The 22,640-nt window shown below is 37.4% G+C and overlaps 1 protein-coding gene across 1 annotated transcript in view; it reads left to right on the top strand.

Moving 5' to 3' along the window:
- The first annotated feature begins 4,230 nt into the window (after positions 1-4,230).
- The window catches only part of DPY19L2 (dpy-19 like 2), a 101,568-nt gene continuing 83,158 nt past the window's right edge, over positions 4,231-22,640 (top strand). The window contains exons 1-4 of the mRNA XM_046668935.1: positions 4,231-4,612; positions 13,199-13,223; positions 14,601-14,688; positions 17,229-17,366. Coding sequence (XP_046524891.1) covers positions 4,231-4,612; positions 13,199-13,223; positions 14,601-14,688; positions 17,229-17,366 — 633 coding nt within the window. The remainder of the gene's footprint in view (positions 4,613-13,198; positions 13,224-14,600; positions 14,689-17,228; positions 17,367-22,640) is intronic.

The following is a 22,640-nucleotide window of genomic DNA, read 5'->3' as shown; positions in this document are numbered from 1 at the left end:
CAGCATAAAAGGGAAAAAAGTATTTTAATATATAAGAAACTGTGAAATAGCACAAATAAAAACCTATCTTTTTGCAGAAGAGTATCAATTAAAGGGAAATTAGTATTTTAAGTTATCAAATTATAAATGGAAAATTTAACATTTTCGAAGTGACGTTCACGGAACTACCTCTATCTTATATAACCAAGTAGATATAGATGTTACTGACCTATCATTTATATCTACGTATTCGCACAAAGTTAAAACATTTAAACTTGATAAAAAGTTATCTGAATCAATTAAAGCAAAGTCATTATTATTTGGAAAACCAAACATCGGCCATGATGAATATCTTAATTATTTTGATATATGAAATATACAATGTAATTATTTTTGTGCAGGGTTACATTTGGAATTTCCCTATATTTCATATTTAGTAAACTGATTTATTACAAGAACAGGTTTTTTCTTTTTAAAAATGAATTTAAAAACTACCTACATTTTTAAAATTCTGATTTACAAGTCATTATTGCCATCTGCTGGTTATATAGCTTCACTGCATTTTTTTGTAAAAATTACCAAACGCTTTACTAAAAGACAGAGAAAACAGAGACGAGTTTTAGAAATAGATGACTGGATTAGAAATCTCTATGCAAGAGAAATAATTTGCTAAATCATGAGGCATCTTCATTTCAAAGAGGATAATGCAAGAATATATTGCATTGTATAAAGTTATAATGTGCTATTTTAATTGTCAGTTCATCATGGAATAAGTATCAAGCATACTGGTTTAAGTTATTGTCATTATAGCATGTAGCTAAAATAGTACTCGAATAATTGTTCAAAATAACTAGGTCAAAATAAGTGACTACTGTTAGAGAAGTTATAAAATGTCACGATTGTATTCAACTGAATAAAACTAAGTACCATGTTTTCCCTCACATACACAAATCTATTCCTCTCCTTAGTAAGAGAATGCATAATTACTTAGGCAAATGTATCTCAGTTTTTTGAGTTAGCAAATGAACCTAGAACTTATATTACTGTTTAATAATAGAACTAACATATAACTTAATGACAAAGAATCCAGGTGAGCAAAATATTAATTCAAAGTAATACTCATCAGAATACTCTGAATATGGTTAATCTACAGCAAGATATAGCAACATCTTTTTTTTTAATTAAGCACATATTATATTTTAAGTGCTTTAACATTTTTCAGATGAGGAAATAATTATTAGAGAGGTGAAGTTACCAGCTCAAAGTCACACACTGGTAATCTTCCATATAGGAGTCTTTTATGTAAAAGACTTAGAATGGAGCATGGTACATAATTAATTCTATGTGTTTACTATATATCTGAATCATACATATCCTGCTTCTTTTACCTTTAACACTGTATCTTGAGTATTTTCCTATATTATTAAATATACATTCAAAATGACTTTAGTCAATTTAGTAATGCTTCACTATCAGTGCTTTATAATTTATTGTTTGGTGTTGAGGTTATTTCTAATTTTCTCCGATATAAATAATAATACAATGAACATTCCTATAAAAAATTTTTTTTAAGTGGTAAAAATGAACAGATTTGTACTTTCAAGGGTTAGACAAAGGGTAAGAATATGCTTTATTTTGTTAGGACCTTGAACGTTCCAAAAGGCAGTTGCAAACTCCAGGAAACAAACAAATTAGTCAAAAAAAGGAAACATCAGAAATGAGCAAAATAGGGGCTGGCCCTGGTGGGCGAGTGGTTAAGTTTGAGAGCTCTGCTGCAGGCGGCCCAGTGTTTCGTTGGTTCGAGTCCTGGGCACTGACATGGCACCACTCATCGAGCCACGCTGAGGCGGTGTCCCACATGCCACAGCTAGAAGGACCCACAACTATGAATATACAACTATGTACTGGGGGGCTTTGGGGAGAAAAAGGAAAAAAATAAAATCTTAAAAAAAAAGAAATAAGCAAAATAGATCGAAAGGTGGAAACCAAAATCACAAAGCTCAGTTCAGAGTTGTACAAGAAAATGTCACTGAAAATGAGATCTAGCCAACATTCCAGTAGCAGCCACTCCTATTTCCCACAAAAATACCCACTCCTCATATAAAACAAAGACATAAAACTTATAAAATCACTTAAATGTATATTCCAACTTTTAACAAGTTCCCTCAGATTGTTTTTTAAAATATTCAACAAGAAATAGCTTAAAATAAACACATCTAATAAAATCACAGCGAGTTGGATGATAAACAGATTCATTGGGCAAACATTAATTTTTTAAAAAGCACAAATGGCCATACTAATTTCAGGTAAAGTAGGGTGTATAATTCAGCTGACTTGAAATTTCTATGGGAAAATAGGAATTTCCCAAACGGACCTCAGAACGCATAGACAATGTAAATAGACCCATAATAATAAAGAAAACTGAAAGATTAAAGAAAAAAGAGGCTCCAGAACCAGATATTCTAATATAGACAGAAAGGTACAAATCCACCCAATTCATTTTATGAATCTAATATAATTCTAATAAAAAAGGAAAACACAATCGTAGCATTTCATTCATTATTCCAAAACAATATTAAAACAGTCAAATAAAAAACTAAGGTATTTTATTTTGAGTTTGGGTATTTACTCAAGATCAACCACCCAAAAATACCTCGTATTTTAAATTCAGTATTGGACAGACAGAATTCATTAGCTGTTGAAACTTGGGCAATTTAGAACAGCCTTGAAGCTCAGTTCCTTAATTTGCACAAAGTTACTGTATGAATTAAATGGGAAAACATTTTAAATCCCAAACACAGTGCCAGAAACGTAGAAATGCTCCTTGGAAAAAAACCTTACAAAGCAACAAATTAACAATAGTGTTTATTGGCTTTAAATAAGTGACCAGATGAATAGTACGTACTGTCAGTGAATGCTTTAGACGTTCAGATTAGGAGGAATTCCTGTGGGCCAGAAGGTGATAGGACGCAGACCGGCAGGGAGAAAAGGACGAAAAAGCTACGGGGTGGCTTTTCGGTACGAGTAAAAGGATAGTCATGGAGTCTCATGCTGCAGATCTCACTCGAAGTGACTGGAATGGAAGATTTGTGTCCGAAGAAGTGGGAAATTAAAGTTGAAAAGGTAGATTGGGGCAGATTATTGAAAGCGCTTTATCCGTGCAAGCCAAGGAGTTTAAATTTTATTTGTGGGCCGGCGGGAGCCATGAACATTTTCGAGTGATGCTGCGTCAAGAAAATTAACCTGGCCACAACGAGCCACATATTAGACGGAGGAGAAGGGGATTAGGAGATTTAATCCGAGACGTCACAAAACAGACGGAGGTGAAGCGCTGTGCGCTCCAGCGGCATGGCTTGTGACAGAGGACACGGAAAATGTGAGCGGCCACTGCCCATCTTTACCAGCCGTTGTGGCATTCTGTGTGTAGCGATAGTGACTGACAGGCTCTGGGCTCCCCTCTCAGATGGTCCCGGGTGCTGTCTGATTTAGGAAGGTGAGATCGCTGAGCACAACGCTTCTAGGGCTGGCGAATTCTGAGCAACCTTCTCGGGACATAAAGTTTGACTTCAAGAAAGGATTAGTCAGCGCTGACCTCCAAGGGGAAACCGCGGAAACAGCGAATGCGCGTCCACCCGAGGCTCCGGGGTAGACTCGCCAGGCTCACGCCTGCTCTGCCACCTGTCGCCTTGTGGCCTCAGCGTAGGAGCAGGACACTGACTGCCCCATGGAACGTGTTCCTGGGAGGTGAAAAGAGAGCTTCCTAAAGTGCCAGGCGCAGCACAGGCGCTCACTTCCTTCCCTCGCTTTCTCTGATTTTTTCAACTAAGGTCTCCTTCCCCTTTAATAACCTCGAGACAGGTAACCTTTCGGTAAAAGTAATAAAGCTAAACTTGAACTCGAAGGAAGGAGCTCAACTGCAGAGAGCTCTTCAGAGTCGGCCCCAAGCACGATACGGACTTGAGGCGTCGCGCGCGGGATTAGCACCGCGCGGAGGATGCGCGCGCAGGCGGGACCCCAGGTCTGCGCGCGGAGGATGCGCGTGGGCGGCGCACAAACTGCGCGGGCCGGCCCGACCCTCCCGGCCCCTCATCCGGGATTTGCGGTCGCCTTGACGACCCGGCGGCCCGCAACGGCGGCTGGGACCAGTCGTTGAGTCCGCGAGCCGGTTCAGGCCCCGGCGGACCTCGCCTGACTCGGCTGAACCCGCGCCGGAGAAAGACCCAGCTTCATCTGAACAGGGACTATGAGAAAATGGTTGGGCAAACGAGGAATAAGCTCAGAGAAGCGGCTTCGGCGCCGATGCACTCTCCCCGCTCTGTGCAGTCTAGACGGCGGCGCCGGGCCACCGGAGCCGCCGGGGAGCCGGAGTTGGGGGAGGAGCGGCAAGCGGAGTTGGAAACGCCGGAGCTGCTTTTGCCTCTAGGCGGCGGGAACCTGCCAGGGGGCGCCCGGCGGTGCTCGCCGCGCAGGACCCGACACCCGAGGGTTCAGAATTGCGCGCAAATGGAAGTGGTCTCAAGGGCGCTTTTTCTCGGCCGCTTCCAGTTCCTCAACTGTTTCCTGGAGCTGCTCCGCAACAAGGCGCACCTGTTGCGGAGACGTCCGTTCCTGGGCAGGACCATCTATGGCATAGGTGAGCAGACAGGGCGGGGAGAGCCCTCGGCCGGAGCCCCGTCGACGGCTCAGGGCCGGATGCCCTCCTTCCAGGGTCCCGGGGGGCAGGCTGGGTTCCGAGGGAGCCTCCGGCCCTCTGAGTCTCGGGTTTGAAGTGGTGTTGGTGAGTCTTGAAAAAAGGCCAGTTTAATAAGCAAGCCTAGCAGCAATAATGACAAGGTCCAAGCTCTGGGACATCGCTGACAGGAATTCCCAGCCCCTTGGGGCCGACCCTGTGGGTGAGTGGTTAAGTTCGCCGCTCCGCTGCGGCGGCCCAGGGTTTCGCTGGTTCGGATCCTGGGCGCGGACGTGGCACCGCTCGTCAGACCACGTTGAGGCGGCGTCCCACATGCCACAACTAGAAGGACCCACAACTAAAATATACATCTATCAACTATGTACTGGGGGGATTTGGGGAGATAAAGCAGAAAAAAAAAAAGATTGGCCACAGTTGTTAGCTCAGGTGCCAGTCTTTAATAATAATAATAATAATAATAAAAAAGATTGGCCACAGTTGTTAGCTCAAGTGCCAATCTTTAAGGAAAAAAAAATCCCCAGCCCCCTTAGTTCTTGTTTTAAAACATTTTCCAGAGTTTTCGGGCACAGTGATCACCTCTGTGTCACCAACAAAATGTCGTCTTAATCAGGGCAGACATTTATCACAGGCTGTAAAAATAATAGGCTAGCTCTTAAGGGGCAGACATTATGTTCCTCTGCATCTTAAATAAAGCAAAATAAAGTATTGCTTTTTTTAAAGTTGAGAATCTTTAATAGTGGAAATAGGGTCAAATTAGACAATATATTGTCCCATGTTGGCACCCATTTACTTTCATGTTGTTGCGGAGCTTCAGTGGCTAAATTTGGAGAATTATCTTCTTAGTTAAGCACTTGAAAGATTTTTCTTTATTTACATTCTCATTTTCTGTAGCTTAAGTGGTAACTTAAATGTTGTTGTTTCAATAAAATCAATTTTGAGCTTAATCCTTGGTCATACTGGCTACTGACGTAAATTGAAACATAGGTAAATGTCTCTTTATGTAGGTCGTTGTGATTTCTTTGCTACCATAAGTTGACTGTTGATGTTAAAGTTGAATGAGTCTCCACACTTAGGGTGTTAAAAATACTAGAGGAATAATAGATGAGATGTCATATTTAGATTTTATCAGATGTCTAATTATGGCAACAGTTAGATCCCACATCAGGAATCAGCATCGTCTTGGATACCAAGCTGTTTTGACATCCCAAATACAAGGTCCAGAGCACCCATGTCTAGCACATCAAAGGCACTGGATGAACGTTGGGTGAAATAATGATTGAGTCTATTAAGTGCTATGAGAGTTCAGCAGAGCAAACTAACACTTTAGGATGGAAAGTGGGAAATGAGATCTGGGAAGACTTTTAGGAAAAAGTGGGATTCAAATTGAGACAAAAGGCTAACATTTGGATGTGTGAAGCAGAGAACAACTATTAGAGGCCAATAGAACAGCATAATCAAAGTCTATGAACATGAAGTGAGACTGAAAGGAAGGGTACAAGGAGTGGAAAAAGAAGAGAGTAGGAAGTGTCAACTTGAAAAGCAAATTTACCTGTTATTTTATCTTCACGATGAATTTATTCGGGAATAGCCAAAAGAATTGGAATTCAGGCTGTGCATTCTATGGTAGCCCTTAGGCTAATCCGGAAAACAAAGGAGCAGAGCTTGCTTTTATAGAGAAGAATAGGGAGTAGGAAGGGGCTGTTGTAAATAAAAGTTCATTGGGGGAAAGTAACAGGTCAGGGTGGCAGTGGCTTCTCATTGGCTGAGCTGTTGCCTGGTGGGGAGAGAAATCTTCCTTCAGTAGTAAAGTAGCTTTACTTCCTCTCAGAGATGCAACATCCCTCTGTCTCTTCCCTTTTGGTGTAATTGGCAATGTATGATAGGGTCTGAGAGTTCCCCCTACAGGCCTTCTCAACTCCAGTTTAGTTAAGGTTTCCTTTATTAATTTCCACACTTCCCCTTTTGATCAAGATTTTTGTCTGAAAGCATTGGTGATCAACCGTCAGGTTCTGTGCACGTAGTGGTCTTGTCCCTTGGTGCCAGGAAAGACCTTTTCTGTTTGTTGGTGGTGGGAAAGTGCATAGTGGTTGGAAACTATTTAGGCCACATGTGAGTCACAAGGAAGGTTAGAGGGAGAATTTTCAGGCATTTCTTATTCAAAGTCTATAGTTGGGTGAGGTTATAACAGAAATCGTTTCAAACTGTTGAGCTAAGATCACCTTATTAGGTACATCATCTTTACAAAGGTTTGACAGGCAACAGGTACACAATTTAATAGCAAGTACAAAAAGCAGGATTAAGAACAATACAACAAGCCCAGTTTGCAGGATGGTTTTACTCAGGAGCCCAGACTTGAAGGTGAACACATCAGAAGACAGTGGATTGTTAGGTGAAATTTGTTGAGGCCAGTGTGCTTGCTTTCTAATCTTATGTAGTTGGGTTTTTATTTCCCCGGAGATATTTATGCATGTGCAATAGGAGGTGTTCACCACTGCACAGATACCTCCTGGTTCAGCAAGTAGATAATCAGGGACTGTACAATTGTCTAAAACTACCTTGGCCAATGAGTTCAGTGCCTGTTGCTGAGCTGAAATCGCTTTGGCTGTGGAGTCAGCCAACTCTTCTGGTGTCAGGGAGAGATTCCTGAATATTTGTTTGTTGGCACTCACTCCAACTCATGGGAAGAAAGCTCTTCCTACCAAGGCAAACCCAGAGTCATGCACGCCTCTTGGAAGTGCTCGTTTAAAGCAGTTATAGTGGTTTAATGGAACAGAGAGGCCTCTGTTTGTAGAGAAGATAGGACGTGAATACAGCAAAGGCACATTGTCCTTGTATTCTCCAGCCCAAGCATAAAGTTGCCCAAGCATAAAGGCCAGTTTTGAAACCTCACAGATGAAGACGTAACAAGAGGGTACATAAGGCCCCTGCGTAAGTTATATCATCTGCAGATTCATTCATCGGCACAGAGGCATTAGCAGTATATAACCAAGGCGCAGATACCATGTTGTTACCTACTGAGAGGTTGCCTAAGTGTTTGAGTATATCAAGAAGTTTACAAATGGCCTGTGTTACATTGATGGCCTCACAGAATTTTTCACACAAATATTCAAATAATCTTGTTTTCCCCTCCCAAGCCTGGGTTAAATTAAAGCAAGGAACTAGTTTAGGTGGGCTTAGCACCCTGAGTGGGTAAAACGGGCCAGCAGAGAAATTTAGACAAATAGCATCTGGAATCCCAGTGAAATTACTTATAGGGTGAACTAAGGGGTCATTACTGTCTTGGACAGATCAAGGTTTCTGTTGGCAAAGCCAGCAATCAGAGAGGTTTCTCCTTTTCTCAAGGGATTGGTAAATGCAAAGAAGGGCATTATCCTTCCAGGAAAGACAGGGAGAAAAGAAAATAAGAAACAACAGTGGGAAGAGGGCATACAGACCTGGTCCAGTCATCTTAGGAAAACTGTCTGCCTCACATGTCAGTTGCTTCTCTTCTTAGTCAGTTTGGTTTGGAGATCTCCAGTGTTTGTACAGGACCAGCTGTCAGGTGCAGCCTTCCTTAGCTATGAGATATGCACCCAAGGCTCAAGTCCCTGAAGTTTGGGTAGTGAGGAGGGCCTAGTAGAGTCCCTTCCAAGGAGATTTCAAGGGCAGTAAAATTGGAAATATCAGTTTGGAGTACTATATCCAGAAATTTTAAGGAAACTAGAAGAATTTAGGATCCAGTCCAGCTTACAATAAATCCTTAAAGACAATTAATAGGACTAGAATTTAAAATCTACAAAGGTTCAAACATAATTTCTTTCTCCACAATGACACCCATTTTTATTAAAGATAATCATAGAAAAACTAATTTGTGTTAAACTTGGCCTGGTTATTTATCTAAATGTAGCAAGAGTAGTGATTGACCATAGAAGCTCTTTTTAAAGACTGTTTTGGTGAAACCTTGTAAGCAAGGTACTAGGCTGATTTTTCCAGTCACTTCCTTAAAGCTGTCTGGTCATATCTGAGCCCATTTACATCTTTTTTGAATATAACATTCTAGTCAAAGCCTTGGTGATGTAGCCAATATTTCCAATTGTGTCCTGTTAGAAGGTGAACAGACCTTCACTGAACCCATGCAAATGCATGTATTTTCATGAAAAGAATACTTGAGTTTCTGAATTCTGGAGGGATCAGCTAGAGGGGAAAAGAAAAGTTGAAACCCTTGTTGCAAAGATACACTTTACCAAATAGCTATAAGTTTTGGATAGCTTAAAGGAGAGGAGAAAAAGAGGTCCTTTACGTCTGGGGAAAAAAACATTAAAGCAATCAGTTTTCCATTACAGTTGTAGAAATTCTTACCCCGTTCAGTGCTGTGATCTTAAAGTTATCAAAACCTGTATTCCAGAGTACTTGTCAAAGTCTTTTTCATCAATCTCTTTGAAAATGAAACACATTTGTAAGAGCATCAGAGTAAAACGATATCTGTAATTGACAAAGGCCTTTTAAACAAAGTCAGTGGGTAAATGCAATTGATAAGGATATTTGGGTATTTTTGAGACATTGCAGATAGTAACCAGAATTACAGGTCATAACATTATATTAGGACATATAAGATTTTTAGGAATTTTATACAATTTCTAGAACACTTTTTAGTAACATTCATCCATACAGTATAACCTAAAGTTTATCATCCCTTATTTGACCATGTTTCTCGTGTGACTTGACATACCAAAGAAGCCTAATTAGTGTTATATATCTCTTTTTATAAGGAAAGGAAATAAATCTTTTGAGATGTCCTAAGTGCCCTCTGGAAAGTCCCAAAGTCACATCCAGGTCAAAAAAATGTAATTTAGAATTTGAATATTTTGAGAAACTTAATATCAAAAGGTTTGGACAGTTGACTAAATAGGATCACAGATCATTATTAAATAATACTTAAAAGTACCTATTTGACCAGAGTAGCAATAACAGGTTTCAAAGGGAAATACAAAAAGTTTCATAGTTGTAAGCAAAACTTAACTCCTTCAGTACTAAGAAGATTCGATTCTCTTAAGTAATTAAAGACCTGTTAGAAACAACACTGGAAATTATTTTGACAAAGCACAAAAGTCTCTGTTTTCTAAGCATATTGCTTAAAGATAAAGAAATTTTCAGCCTGTTTCACCAGCAGACCAATAGCCCAAGAAGCTTCGTCCTTTCAACAGAAAAGAAAGCCAGATTTAAATTTTGCATCAGTTTATCTTGATATTAAAATAAATTCATTCCAATCTTAGCCAGACCTGACTATTCATAAAATTCTTTTCCCAAATTCTTTTGAAATTCTTCTTTCTGTAAACCTTCTACAACTTTCTTTTTACATTCAGATTTTGTCCTGTGTTTTCTTTTTTCCCCATTCTGAAATAACCAGCCTCTCTTTAGGAAAAAATTACTTTCTTTTCCCTCAACAGAATGCATTTTCATTCCTCATACCTTCTTTCACCAAAACACACATCCTACATTTTTTGCATACAGAGATGTTTTCCTTTTTGTTTCTAGTAGCTTTAGTTAAATATATTAGAATTCTTAACCCTTAGAATCCCCAATTCCTAGTGAAAACTAAGAAGGAAGCAATCATGGACTGGCAGATTTATAAATACATTTCATATTATCTAGGAGTATATGCCCTTTTGAATAGTGTAGTCTTTCACTGTGGCACAAGACATGGTACAGACACAAATTTATCATTAGTTTCTTTGCAATCGGAAGCCAAAAGTAGATAAACCTATGTTCAAGAATTAATGTTTTAGTATTTTATCTTGTTTGAAAAATGATTTAGGTACTCAACGACTATCCATCATTTAGTTTAACTTGGCATAAGCTTTGATCTTATTTACGTTTATTTTAATTACTTGCTCTTAACAATCATGCTTGGATTAGACATTAAATAACCAAACATCATGTTAAAGTTACTTTCTTGCTGACAAATTTTGTAGCAGAGACAGCATGAGCCTACGTGACTAGTAAACCTAAGTGGAGAAAAGAAGTTGCACATTTGCATTACACCCAATACTAACAACTCTGAAGACATGTCTGTTTTCTATTTACACCAACTTTAAGCTATCTTTTATTTACCAAAGGTTAGTCCTAGATCACATAAACCTGAAAGCTTTAAGTTAGTTTCTATTTATATTTCTGAAGTTTAAGAATACTTAATTTATAAGTGCTTAATTTCGAGACACTTAAATAGAGCTTTTTACAAATCAATTCTAGCAATACCATTCAATGGTAGAAAAATAGCACATCTCTATAACATATATACATAGACACCTAGACATTAAATAGAGATCTCATAGCTTTCATTTTAAAACTTTTAGCCATGTCTCAGGTCTAGTAATTTAAAACTCAAAAGGATAGTTGGATCCAAATTGTATTTCTGGCAGAAGGACTAAGGTAAGGTTACTTGTTCAGTTGGCCAAAGTCTTTTACCAAAGATGTTTATTTGCATGTTATAAGGATCCTTTCAGAGCTGTTTTTGGAGTCATTTTGTCTATTATCAAAAGTCTAGGGTAATTGCTATTTAAAATTTCCTTTCTAGTTTTTTATTTGCTCTAGGTGACTTAGAAATAGTAATTAGGGATTTAGCATTTTAATCCTCAGAGGGTCTAATTTTAAAGGGGCAGATTTTCACAGAGGGGAAGAGGAGAAGGTGGTGCCAGGGGTGGAGCCTGCGCAGGAGATGGCTGCTGGGGTGGAGTCTGAGACAGAGGAGTCTGGGAGGACAAGCAAGGTGGTGCCCGAGACAAGGAAGAGGGATGGGAACAAGAGGCTTCAGAAGCCATTTTGTCTTCCTCAGTTTTTTAGTGGTTTTGGCTAATTTAGACAAAGTATCTTGTAGAGAGGCAGTTTTAGAGCTTTATGCATATCCAGAAGCCTCCAGGTACCAATGAAAATAGATGTACCATTTGTTTTTGCTTAATTTTAGAGCACGGTCTTCCAATTTGGTTTTAAGGAAAGCTAATTTGGGAAGATTGAAAGTTCCCCATCATGGCCATTATAATTCCAGACTGCCTTTTGGTCTGCTTGGCCCATTTAGTTAAAAATGCGCATGTAGGGGGTCCAAAATTCTCAAACATAAACCCAGCCAGGGCCTCCGAAGGAGGGTTTTCCTCAGACCATTTAGATGACAGGGATCCCACTTCTGAAATGTCTTCTAAAAACCCAAGAAAGTTGCTAAAGTAGCTTTGATCCCCAAAGGAATCTAAAAACAAAAGTTGTTGTATTCCCTGCCTGATTCCACAAGGAATCTGAAAACCAAAGAAAAGCTCCTAGATTTTCAGCAAGCCTGAGCCCCAAAGGACCTTCAGAAAACAGCTGAGTACTCACCAAGGATGACGCCTTGAACCCAAGAACAGAGCCTTGAATCAGGAGAACAGAGTTCCTCCCCCCGAGAAGACAAAGCCTCTCCCTATCCCGAATAATGCTAAGGAGCTCAAAACTCAAGGAGAAGGGAGCTCAGAACCCGAGAGGAGACTCACCAAACTGAAAGCAGGTGGCAACTCAGAGAAGCAGTGAACACAAGGGGCTCAATGTGCGTACCTTGCTCCATTTGGGGGTCACTGTCTCTCGGGGGTCGCCTCCTTTGGATCACTCTTTTCTGATGCCATATATGTCAACTTAAAAAGGAAATTTGCCTGTTGTTATATCCTCAAAACAAGTTTATTTGGGAATAGCCAAAAGAATTGCAATTTAGGATGTGCATGCTATGTTGAACCATGGACAAATCAGGAAGACAAAGGAGGGGAGCTTGCTTTTATAGAGAAAAAGGGAGAGTAGGAAGGGGCAGTTCTAAATGAAAGTCAGTTGGGGGAAAGTAACAGTTCAGGGCAGCAGCGGCTTCTCATTGGCTGGGCTGTTGCTGGATGGGGAGAGAAATCTTCCTTCAGTAGTAAAATAGTTTTACTTCCTGTGGGAGTTGCATCCTCAGTCTCTTCATGTTTGGTGTAATTGATGATGTATGATGGGGCATGAGAGCTCCCTGTATAGGCCTTCCCTGCTCCAGTTTAGTTAAGGTTTCTTTAATTAATTTCCACAGAAGTAAGTTCAGAAGGTTGACTGGGACCAGCTATGGAGAGTCTAATGCAAGACTAGGTTTAAGGCATTTGAACTTCATTCTGCCCTGATTGATTCTTTCTTTTCTTTAAGAAAAAATTTTTTTAGTGAGGTAAAATGCACATAACATAAAATTAACCATTTTAAAGTGAACAGTTCTGTGGTATGTTGCAAAAGAGTGATGAAGTTATTGATGTTTCAAAACTGTGTAAATGACACACATAAAGACTTTCAAGTCACATTTGCTCCTCAGATCCCCCTGGCAGAGGTAAGCACTATTCACATTTGTTTTATGTCCTTTTGGAATTTTTCCCTTGCTTATATAGACAGAATTAGCTAGCCATCTTATTTTTGTGTGTTCTCTCTCTAGACATGTAAGGTAACGCATTTGAAATAGTTATTTTAAAGATGTATTATGATAAAGCAGCATTTAATGACTTTTTTCATTTTTTCTTTTTCCAGCTGCCTTTGTGGGAATTTTGCACTGGTAAGATTAGTTTCAGTTTGAAATGAATAAAAACATTTGGACTAAAAATTGCCATCGCTGTTTGCGTACAGTGAAACAATAACCTGTTGTTATGTGTATAGAACATCTGTATGTACATGAGTTTACACACATATATATTACTTTAAAAAAATCTCATGTGAAGCAGCATTTACAAAATGAATGCATTAGGGGAATTGTAACTTATAAATTAAAATGTTTTTGCTTTACGAAAGGATTCACCACTATGTTTTTTAAAGATCTAGCTTTTCTAGTGTACTTTGCATGTTTATTTCATGGTAAAAAAATCTCCCTTAGTTTACAGTAATTGTGTTTTGTTAGTGACATAAGCTTAGAGATAAGGTTTTAGTAGCACCTGTCAGTCAGAAATCAGGTAGAAATGAAGATAAAGACTCTGCAACAGTAATACAGAATTAAATGAGCCTTTCAGTGTGCATGCACATGAACCTTATTATACAAGTGATCTATTTGTAAAATTGTGTGTAAAATAATATTTTTTCTCTGACATATTTTCATTTCTACCTGAGCTCAGGGATTTCCACTCTTGGGAAGAATGGGATCTGCCCATGTTCTGTTGGGACGGTGCTGTTCTGGCTGTTTAGTCTGCAGGGAGATTTTGGTGTTAGAACTAAGGCTATAATGGTAAGAAACATTTCCCACAGGTGTTGGTACCCTGGCATATGTCCCACATGTACATGAAGGTGAGTGCAAGACAGGGCTGATGTATGGAATTTTGCTTTATTCTCTACTTCATTGGAAAGCATCTACTGTGTAAACTAAGGTTAGCATGATTGCCGACTATAACTAATTTTACTTATTACATATGCTTCTATTTTCACTGGCTACAGCTGTTTTCTTGAGCTGCACTAGTAAAATATCTTGAAGTACAGTCCTCTGTTCTTTGGCACTTGAAAGTTGGTCCCTTATATGGTATTATACATATTTAAAAATTGCTTTAATCCAAAGTAATTTTATTTAAAATTCCCAATGCTTTTCAGCAGTTACAGAGGCATGTCCCAAACCTGACATATTAGAACCACTTGTGAAACTTAACAAACAAACACAAAAACTTGCCTTTGTTCTGATTTAGAGGCCTGGAGTGGGAGGAGGGCTGGAGAGGTCCACAGGAGCTTTAGATAGACAATCAAGATTAAGAACCAAGGAGTCAAGGAGTTTCAGCTGTGTGCTACACTAGATTTATAAATGTCTAAAAATGTTAGTAAGCAAATTATAAAATTATCTCAATATTTATTATAAAAATTCTTTTTCCTTTTTATTATTTTTGTACTTTATAACGTAGTTATTTTAGTATTGTTTTGAAACACGTTCTTATAATATGGTGCTTCATTTTTTTTCTAGGATACATTTAGTAACACTTTTTGAAAATGAGCGTCATTTTTCTCACCTCTCATCTTTGGAACGGGAAATGACTTTTCGCACTGAAATGGTTAAGTTCTTTCTTCTAATGAATTCATTTGTAGTTTAAGAATAGTAAGAGTATAAGGTGAAACTTATTAAGAACTGAAATGAATTTTTTGTAAACTGCGCTATTTCTCAAGCTATTATCTGAGTTTATTATTGAAATAGAAAAATGTTTTAGGATTCTTTTTCTTTAACTTGACTCATCTCTCCTCCATTCCTAATGCAAACTTCTTTTGAAAATAATAAAGGTCAGTTATAATAGCTGAGGAAGAAGGGAAACAAAGACATTTAAGAAGTGATATGGGGTATCAAATGTTATCAGAAATCGCTTTCTCTTGGGCTAGAGGTGGGAGATCCATGTTTTACCTGGCTGTTTTAATTTTTGTTTTTTAGCTCTCTTGAGGTCAAGTTTTTTTTTTTTTTGCTGAGGAAGATTCACCCTGAACTAACATCTTCTGCCAGTCTTCCTCTTTTTGTATGTGAGCTGCCACCACAGCGTGGCCACTGACAGACAAGTGGTGTAGCTCTATGCCTGGGAATTGAACTTGGGCTCCCAAAGCTGAGCACACCAAACTTAACCACTAGGCCACTGTGGCTGGCTGACAAGATAACCCCTCTTCAGAGACAACTTTTGATATAGTTTCTTTAGTAATTTTTCTGTTATTTTGACAACTAGTCTATAAAATGGAGATAATGCCATCTGCTGTACATATTTCACATAATTATTGTGAGGATTAAAGGGGATAATGAATGCCAGAATTGTGGAATTTTACACTTAAGAGAGACCAGGACCATCCTCCAGATGAGTGAGTTAGGGGCCAAATGAAGAACTGAAACCAGCACTCCTGGCTCTCCTGACTCTGTAGCCTCTACTTTTGTTTGTTTGTTTTTATTTGTGGCTAAATTAAAATGAAAAATTTAAATTCAAATTAAAAAATTTAAAAATAGCAGAACTTATTATTTCAACTGTTTTTAAGTGTACAGTTCTATGGCATTAAATACACTGATATTGTTGTGCAACTGTTACCACCATTTATCTCTAGAACTTTTTTATTCCCCCAAACAGAAATTGTACCCATTAGACACTAACTCCCCCTACCCTCCCCTGAGCCCCTGGTGGCCTGTGTTCTACTTTCTGTCTGTAAATTTGCCTGTTCGAGGTACATCAGCCACTGCTTTTCAAATCTCACCCTTATAGCCCCCTTAAAGGTTCGAAGAATTGGATACGTTAGCATTTGTATGGTATTTGAATTTTTAATATTTTGTAGGTATTATTTCCAAAGAGAGGATATAGAATATTATTAAATGAAGAGTGTGGTGGTGGAATCTGGGCTTTGATGACAGATCACTGGATTCGGATAGCAGTTCTGTGCTTCGTTGGGTGATGGCTGGTCACTTCACCTCTCTGATTCTCAGTAATCTCATCTGTTAACTAGAAATAATGCCAGCCTGACAGAGGTTTATTGAAAATGAAGGGAGAGAATGAACAAAGCACGTAGCACAGTACCTGGCACCAAACAATAACTTATTAATAAAAATTTATTTATATATTTTCTATTTCTCTAAATAGAGACACGCATATTAGATTTGTTGCCCTCATAAGCAGAAAGGAAAAATCCTTACATTAACTCATAGGTTAGTCAAAGCTATGAGGAAATGCTCTTTCAGACATCAGCTAAAACAGATCTTCAATTTAGTAGCCAATAGCATTGCTTAATCTATCAACATTAAGTAGTTGTATGAGACAGGAATGACTGTAGCGTTGAAGATTATTTTTAATGTTTTTTTGGAGAATGTATTACAAACAATGTGGTCCTTTATTTGCTTTTATATTTCAGGTAGAAAAGCAGGAAATTGATGAGGGAAGAAATATGAAACATGCTTTTGTTAATCTTTGAATTTTAACTAAACAGCACTTTTAATAGCCTAATAAAGTCATTATTTCATTTGCTGAAATAATACCTAGGATAATCCCCTTTTCTGGATACAGCATTTGTCTCATGAACAAGAGTCACTTGACACTTAGTTAGCTTTCACTTTGTGCAGAGCTGTTAGGTGGAACTAGGAAGTAAGTTGAAAGCATGAGGTTCCTTCTCATAATGCTGATGATCATTATATGTTATTTCTTAAGACCTGGAAAAAAAAGAAGTAATTTTCTGTATGCAGAGCTGGGCAAGGACATGGAGACATCTCTGTGCCAAAATTCATCAGATCTCAACGTCTAGGCATCTCATAATGTAGGGGTAAAATCAGGCTTGGTAGAATGAAAAATATATGGTTTACACATTTTAAGACATCGTTAGAAATGCTCCTTAAAACATTTAAGCATCCCTCCAATTCTTTTTCAAAAGAAAAAGAAAATACAGAAGATATGAAAGAATAGTACAGTGATAACCTAAAAATGTATGCCTTTTTGAGCCCAAGAATGCAGCAGCAAGGAGAAATTAGAAGACTCATTATCAAGCTTTTCCTTTTGTTTTTCCAGAAGAAATTGTTCTAAAAGGAGTTATAAAAATAAACATTTTCAAATTTTACTTACATTGATAATTTGTGCCTTTTTTTAAGGGACTTTATTACTCCTACTTCAAGACCATTATTGAAGCACCTTCATTTTTGGAAGGATTGTGGATGATTATGAATGACAGGCTTACTGAATATCCTCTTGTAATTAATACAGTGAAACGTTTCCATCTTTATCCAGAGGTGAGTAGTATTTTGGGACAAATATTTGTAGAAAGATTCTTTTTTATCAGATAAAAATAGTAAGTAAGGACAGTGATGTTATAAAAAGGAGGAGACCTTGTATGTGTCTTTATAGTTGAGCAGAGTATCAAAAGTTCCTCTCCTAAATTTAAAGACCGCAGAAACTATGCTCACCTGAACTCAAAGAATAGAACCTTAGTACCAAAGTAATCCAGTGTAATGGACAAGCCATATGGGAAGGAGCCGAGAAGAGTTCTAAATGGTGATGGTCTGTTGGGGATGGCTTTGGAGATGGTGTGGATGGGCATACTGATCGCATGAAGGGACAGTAAAAGTGATGAGCAGAGCAGTGACCTTGGAGTTACATTAATAAAGCAAGATTTACTTAGTCACATAACCAGAAATCTATGAATATCTCCCAGTGGTTAGCCTAATAAAGTATAGATTTTATGGTAGTCTGCAAATTCTACAAATTGAGAAAACAACAAAAAAATTAGTAAATTCGGTTTGTAAACTCTTCAGATAAATGCTAAATTTGACATCATGGTAAGCACTACTTTTGAGTTATCTCAGAATCTAGCAGATTAGTTAAAATTTATTGCTTTTTAGACCTTTCTTCACATTTTATAGCTTTTTAAAGTTATTCTTTTGATTTTGAAATGTTTCAAATTACAGAAACTTAGAGAATAATACACAAATATGCATGATCAGCCACCTAGAATAAGTAAATGCTAATCGTTGGTCATTTTTGCCTCAGATATTTAAAATAATTAGAGCACTGTAATACAGTCAGTCATCTTTGTTCTGCTTCTCAGTCCAGTTTGCTGCTTTCCCCTTCCCACAAGTATCATTATCATGAATTTGATGTGTGTATCCTTCCAGTCCCTGTTTCCAAGGATTGTTTTATGCATTTTTATAAATCTGTATAAATGCTCTCGAGTGAATATATCACACTACAGACTTTTCCCTCAACATTATATTTTTGAGCCCTGTATATGTGTTTATATTTTTTCTTTAGTTTTAACCTTTTTTATGAATTCCAAAATTATTTGTACTTCCCTATTTATAGATACTCAATTGTTTTCGGTTTTTAAATTATAAACAGTTCTAAAATGTATATTCTTGTGTGTGTTTTCTAACTGTGTATGTGCAAGATTTTCTCCCGGGTATATTCTACAAGTAGAATTACTGTGTTGTAGAGTGTGTATTTTGTCATCTTTATCAGATATTGCTAAACTGCTCTCTGAAGCAAATGTAACAGTTCACACTACTGTGTAGAAGAATTCACTTTTCTTCATATCCTTATTAGATTTCAAATTATCAAAATTTCTAATTTTTGCTCTTCTAACAGCTATGATAGGCTGTTTTAATTTGTACTTCCCTTGTTATTTGTGGAGTTAAGAATATTTTCATGTTTAATAGACATTTGGATTTGTTCTTCTATCAATACCTGTGTAAATCTTGTCACCTGTTTGGTGGTGGTTTTCTTATTGATTTGTTGGCATGATTTTATATTTTATAGAGTAATCCTTAGTAATACATGCTGTATACCCTCTTCAGTGAAATGTGTCTTCATGTCTGTTGCTCATTTAATTGGATTGTTTGCTTTTTAACATTGAATCTCAAGGTGTTCTTTATATATTCTACATACTACTTCTTTGTCAGATATGTGGTTTGCAAATATTCTCTCTCAGTCTATGGCTTGTCTTTTCATCCTCTTAAACAGGGTCTTTTGCATAACAAAATTTTAAAATTTTGATGAAGTCCAGTTTATCAGTTTTTCTCCCTATGGATCATGCTTTTGGTGTCAAGTTTAAGAATTCTTTGCCTAGCCCTAGATGCTAAAGATTCTCTATGTTTTTTTCTAAACGTTTTTAGAGTTCTGTGTCCTACGTTTAAATCTGTGATCCATTTCATTTTGAGTTCATTTTTGTATGTGATCTGAAACATCAGACTTGCTTCAAGGTTCTTTGTTTTTTTGCCCATAGATGTCCAGTTGCTCACACACTATTTGTTGAAAAGGCAGTCTTTCCTTCATGGAGTTGCTTTTGCACCTTTGTGAAAATAAGTTGGGCATGTTTCTAGTGGTCTGTTTCTGGGTTTTCTGCTCTCTTCCATTGATTTGTGTGTCTATCCCTCTGCCATACCGTATTGTCTTGGTTAGTATACCTATATAATAAGTTTTGGATTAGGTACACTGATTCCTCCTACTTCATTCTTTCTCAGAATTGGTTTAGCTAGTTCCTTTGCCTTTTAATATATATTTAACAATAATCTTTTTTATGTCTGAAAAAACCTTTCTGAGATTTTGATAAGAATTGCATTGCACATGTAAATAAATTTGGAGAGAATTGGCCTCTTTAATGTTGAGTCTTCTAACTCATGAATATGGTATGTCTCTCATTTATTTAGATCTTCTTTGGTTCCTTTGTTAGCACTGTGTAGTTTTTGGCATATAAGTCTTGTACATGTTTGGTTAGATAAACACTTAAGTATTTCATGTTTTTGAGGTGATGGTGAAGGGGATTGTATTTTTAATATTGATCTTCATGTCTTCATTGCTAGTATATAAAAAATGCAATTAATTTTTTTGTATGCCATCTTATATCCTGCAGCCTTCCTGAACTCACTTATTAGTTCTAGGAGTTGTTTGCTTTTTTTTTTTTTGGTAAATGTGCAGGGATTTTCTATGCAGATAGTCATATCGTATGCAAAAAGGAATAGTTTTATTTCTTTTTAATCTGTTTGCCTTTTGCTTTTCTTATTTACCTTACTGCACTGGCTAGAACTTTCAGCACTATGTTAATTAAGATTGGTGAATTTGGACATCCATGCCTTGTTCTCGGTCTTAGGGAGAAAGCATTCAGTCTTTAACCATTAAGTATAATGTTAGCTGTAAGCTTTTGCACATGACCTTTATGAAGTTGAGGAAGTTTCTCTCTTATTTCTGTTTTTTCTGAAAGTTCCTTTTAAAATGATATTGAATGATTTCAGTGCTTTTTCTGCACCACTTGATATGATCATGTGATTTCCCTTTTTTATCCTGTTAATATGATGGGTTTCTTGATTCATTTTTTAATATTGAAATAGCCTTGCATCCCTGGAATAAACCTTACTTGTCATGGCATATAATTATTTTTATATATTGCTGAAACCTATTTGCCTCATATTTTGTTAGGGCTTTTTATGTTTATCTTCATAAGGGATATTAGTCTGTATTTAATTTTTTGGTACTTTTTTTGTTGGTTTTAGTATCAGGGTAATACTAGCTTCAGGCAATGAATGCGGAAGGGTTCTCTCTTCTTTTTTCTGGAAGAATTGTATAGAATTGATGTTAATTCTTTTTTAAACATTTGGTAGAATTTTACAGTGAAAACATCTGAGCATGAGGATTTCTGTTTGGAGAAGTTTTACATTTGAATTCAATTTCCTTAATAGTTACCAAGCTATTCAAATGATCTGTTTTATACTGGGTGAATTGTGATAGTCTGTGTTTTTCAAGGTCCATTTCATTTAAATTGTCAATTTTAAGTGTGTAGAGTTGTTCATAGTATTTCTTTATTTTCCTTTTTTCATATGCAGACTGTAGTGATATCCCCTGTTTCCTTCCTGATACAGATAATTTGTATCTTTTCTCTTTTTCCTTGTCAGTCTTGCTAGAGGTTTGTCAATTTTATTGACCTTTTCAAAGAGCCAGGTCTTTCATTTCATTGACATTCTCTATTGTTTTTCTGCTTTCAGTTTCACTTCATTTCTGCTCCTTATTATTTCTTTATTATTTTGTTGGCTTTGGGTTTATTTTGCTCTTCTTTTTCTAGGTTTCTAGGTAGGAACTTAGATTATTGATTTTTTCCTCTTTCTTTTTAATTTTTTTCCCTTTGGTGAGGAAGATTGGCCCTGAGCTGACACCTGTTGCCAATCTTCCTCTTTTTGCTTGAGAAAGAGTGGCCCTGCACTAACATCTGTGCCCATCTTCCTCTATTTTGTATGTAGGATGCCTCCACAGCATGGCTAGATGAGCAGTGTGTAGCTCCGCACCTGGGATTTGAACCTGCAAACCCCTGGCCACTGAAGTGGAGCACACAAACTTAACCATTACACCACCGGGCTGGCCCTTTCCTCTTTTCTAATGTGTTAATTTTACTGCTATACATTTCCCTCTCAGCACTGCCTTATCTCTGGTTCACAAATTTTGATATGTTGTATTTCACTTTTCGTACACTTTATATTTTAGAGCAGTTTTAACTTGAGCAAAATTGAGTGGAAATTATTGAAATTTCCTATGTCCTTCCAGCCTCCATATGTGCACAACCTTCCAAACTATCAGCATCCCCCACCAGAGTGGTACTTTTCCTACAGTTTATGAACCTAAATTGACATATCATCACCCAAAGTCCATAGTTTGCATTAGGGTTCACACTTGGTGGTGTATATTCTATGGGTTTGAACAAGTGTATAATGGTGTATGTCTACCATTATAGTATCAGACATAATAGCGTCCCTAAAAATATTTCCCTAAAAATACTCTGTGCTGTGCATATTCATCCCTCCCTCCCCTAAAACCTCTGGCAGCCATTGATCTTTTTATTGTCTCCATAGTTTTGCCTTTCCCAGAATGTCATATAATTGGAATAACATAGTATGTTTTCAGATTGGCTTCTTTCACTTAGTAATGTGCATTTAAGGTTCCTCCATGTCTTTTTGTGGCTTAATAGCTCATTTCTTTTTAGCACTGAATAATCCGTTGTCTGGATGTACCACAGTTTATTTATCCATTCACCTCCTGAAGGACATCTTGGTTGTATCTGAGTTTTTGCAATTATGAATAAAACTGCTATAAACATCCATGTGCAGCTTTTTCTGTGGACGTAACTTTTTGTTTTATTTGGGTAAATACCAAAGAGCATGATAGGTTGATTGTATGGTATGAGTATGTGTAGTTTTGTAAGAAACTGCCAAACTGTCTTCCAAAGTGGCGGTACCATTTTGCATTCCCACTAGCAATGAATCAGAGTTCCTGATGCTCCACATCCTCACCAGCATTTGACATTGTCAGTGTTCTGGATTTTGCCATTCTGATAGGTATCTAGTGGTATCTCACTATTTTAATTTTATTTTCCCTGATGACATATGATTTGGAGCATCTTTTTGTATGTTTATTTGCCATCTGTTTATCTTCTTTGGTGAGGTGTCTGTTCATGTCTTTGGCCCATTTTTTAATTGGATAATTTGTTTTCTTATTGTTGTTTTAAGAGTTCGTTGTATATTTTAGAT

This window comes from Equus quagga, chromosome 8, assembly GCF_021613505.1.
Source record: "Equus quagga isolate Etosha38 chromosome 8, UCLA_HA_Equagga_1.0, whole genome shotgun sequence".
Lineage (NCBI taxonomy): Eukaryota > Metazoa > Chordata > Mammalia > Perissodactyla > Equidae > Equus > Equus quagga.
This window is presented reverse-complemented; position numbering and strand designations above follow the sequence as displayed.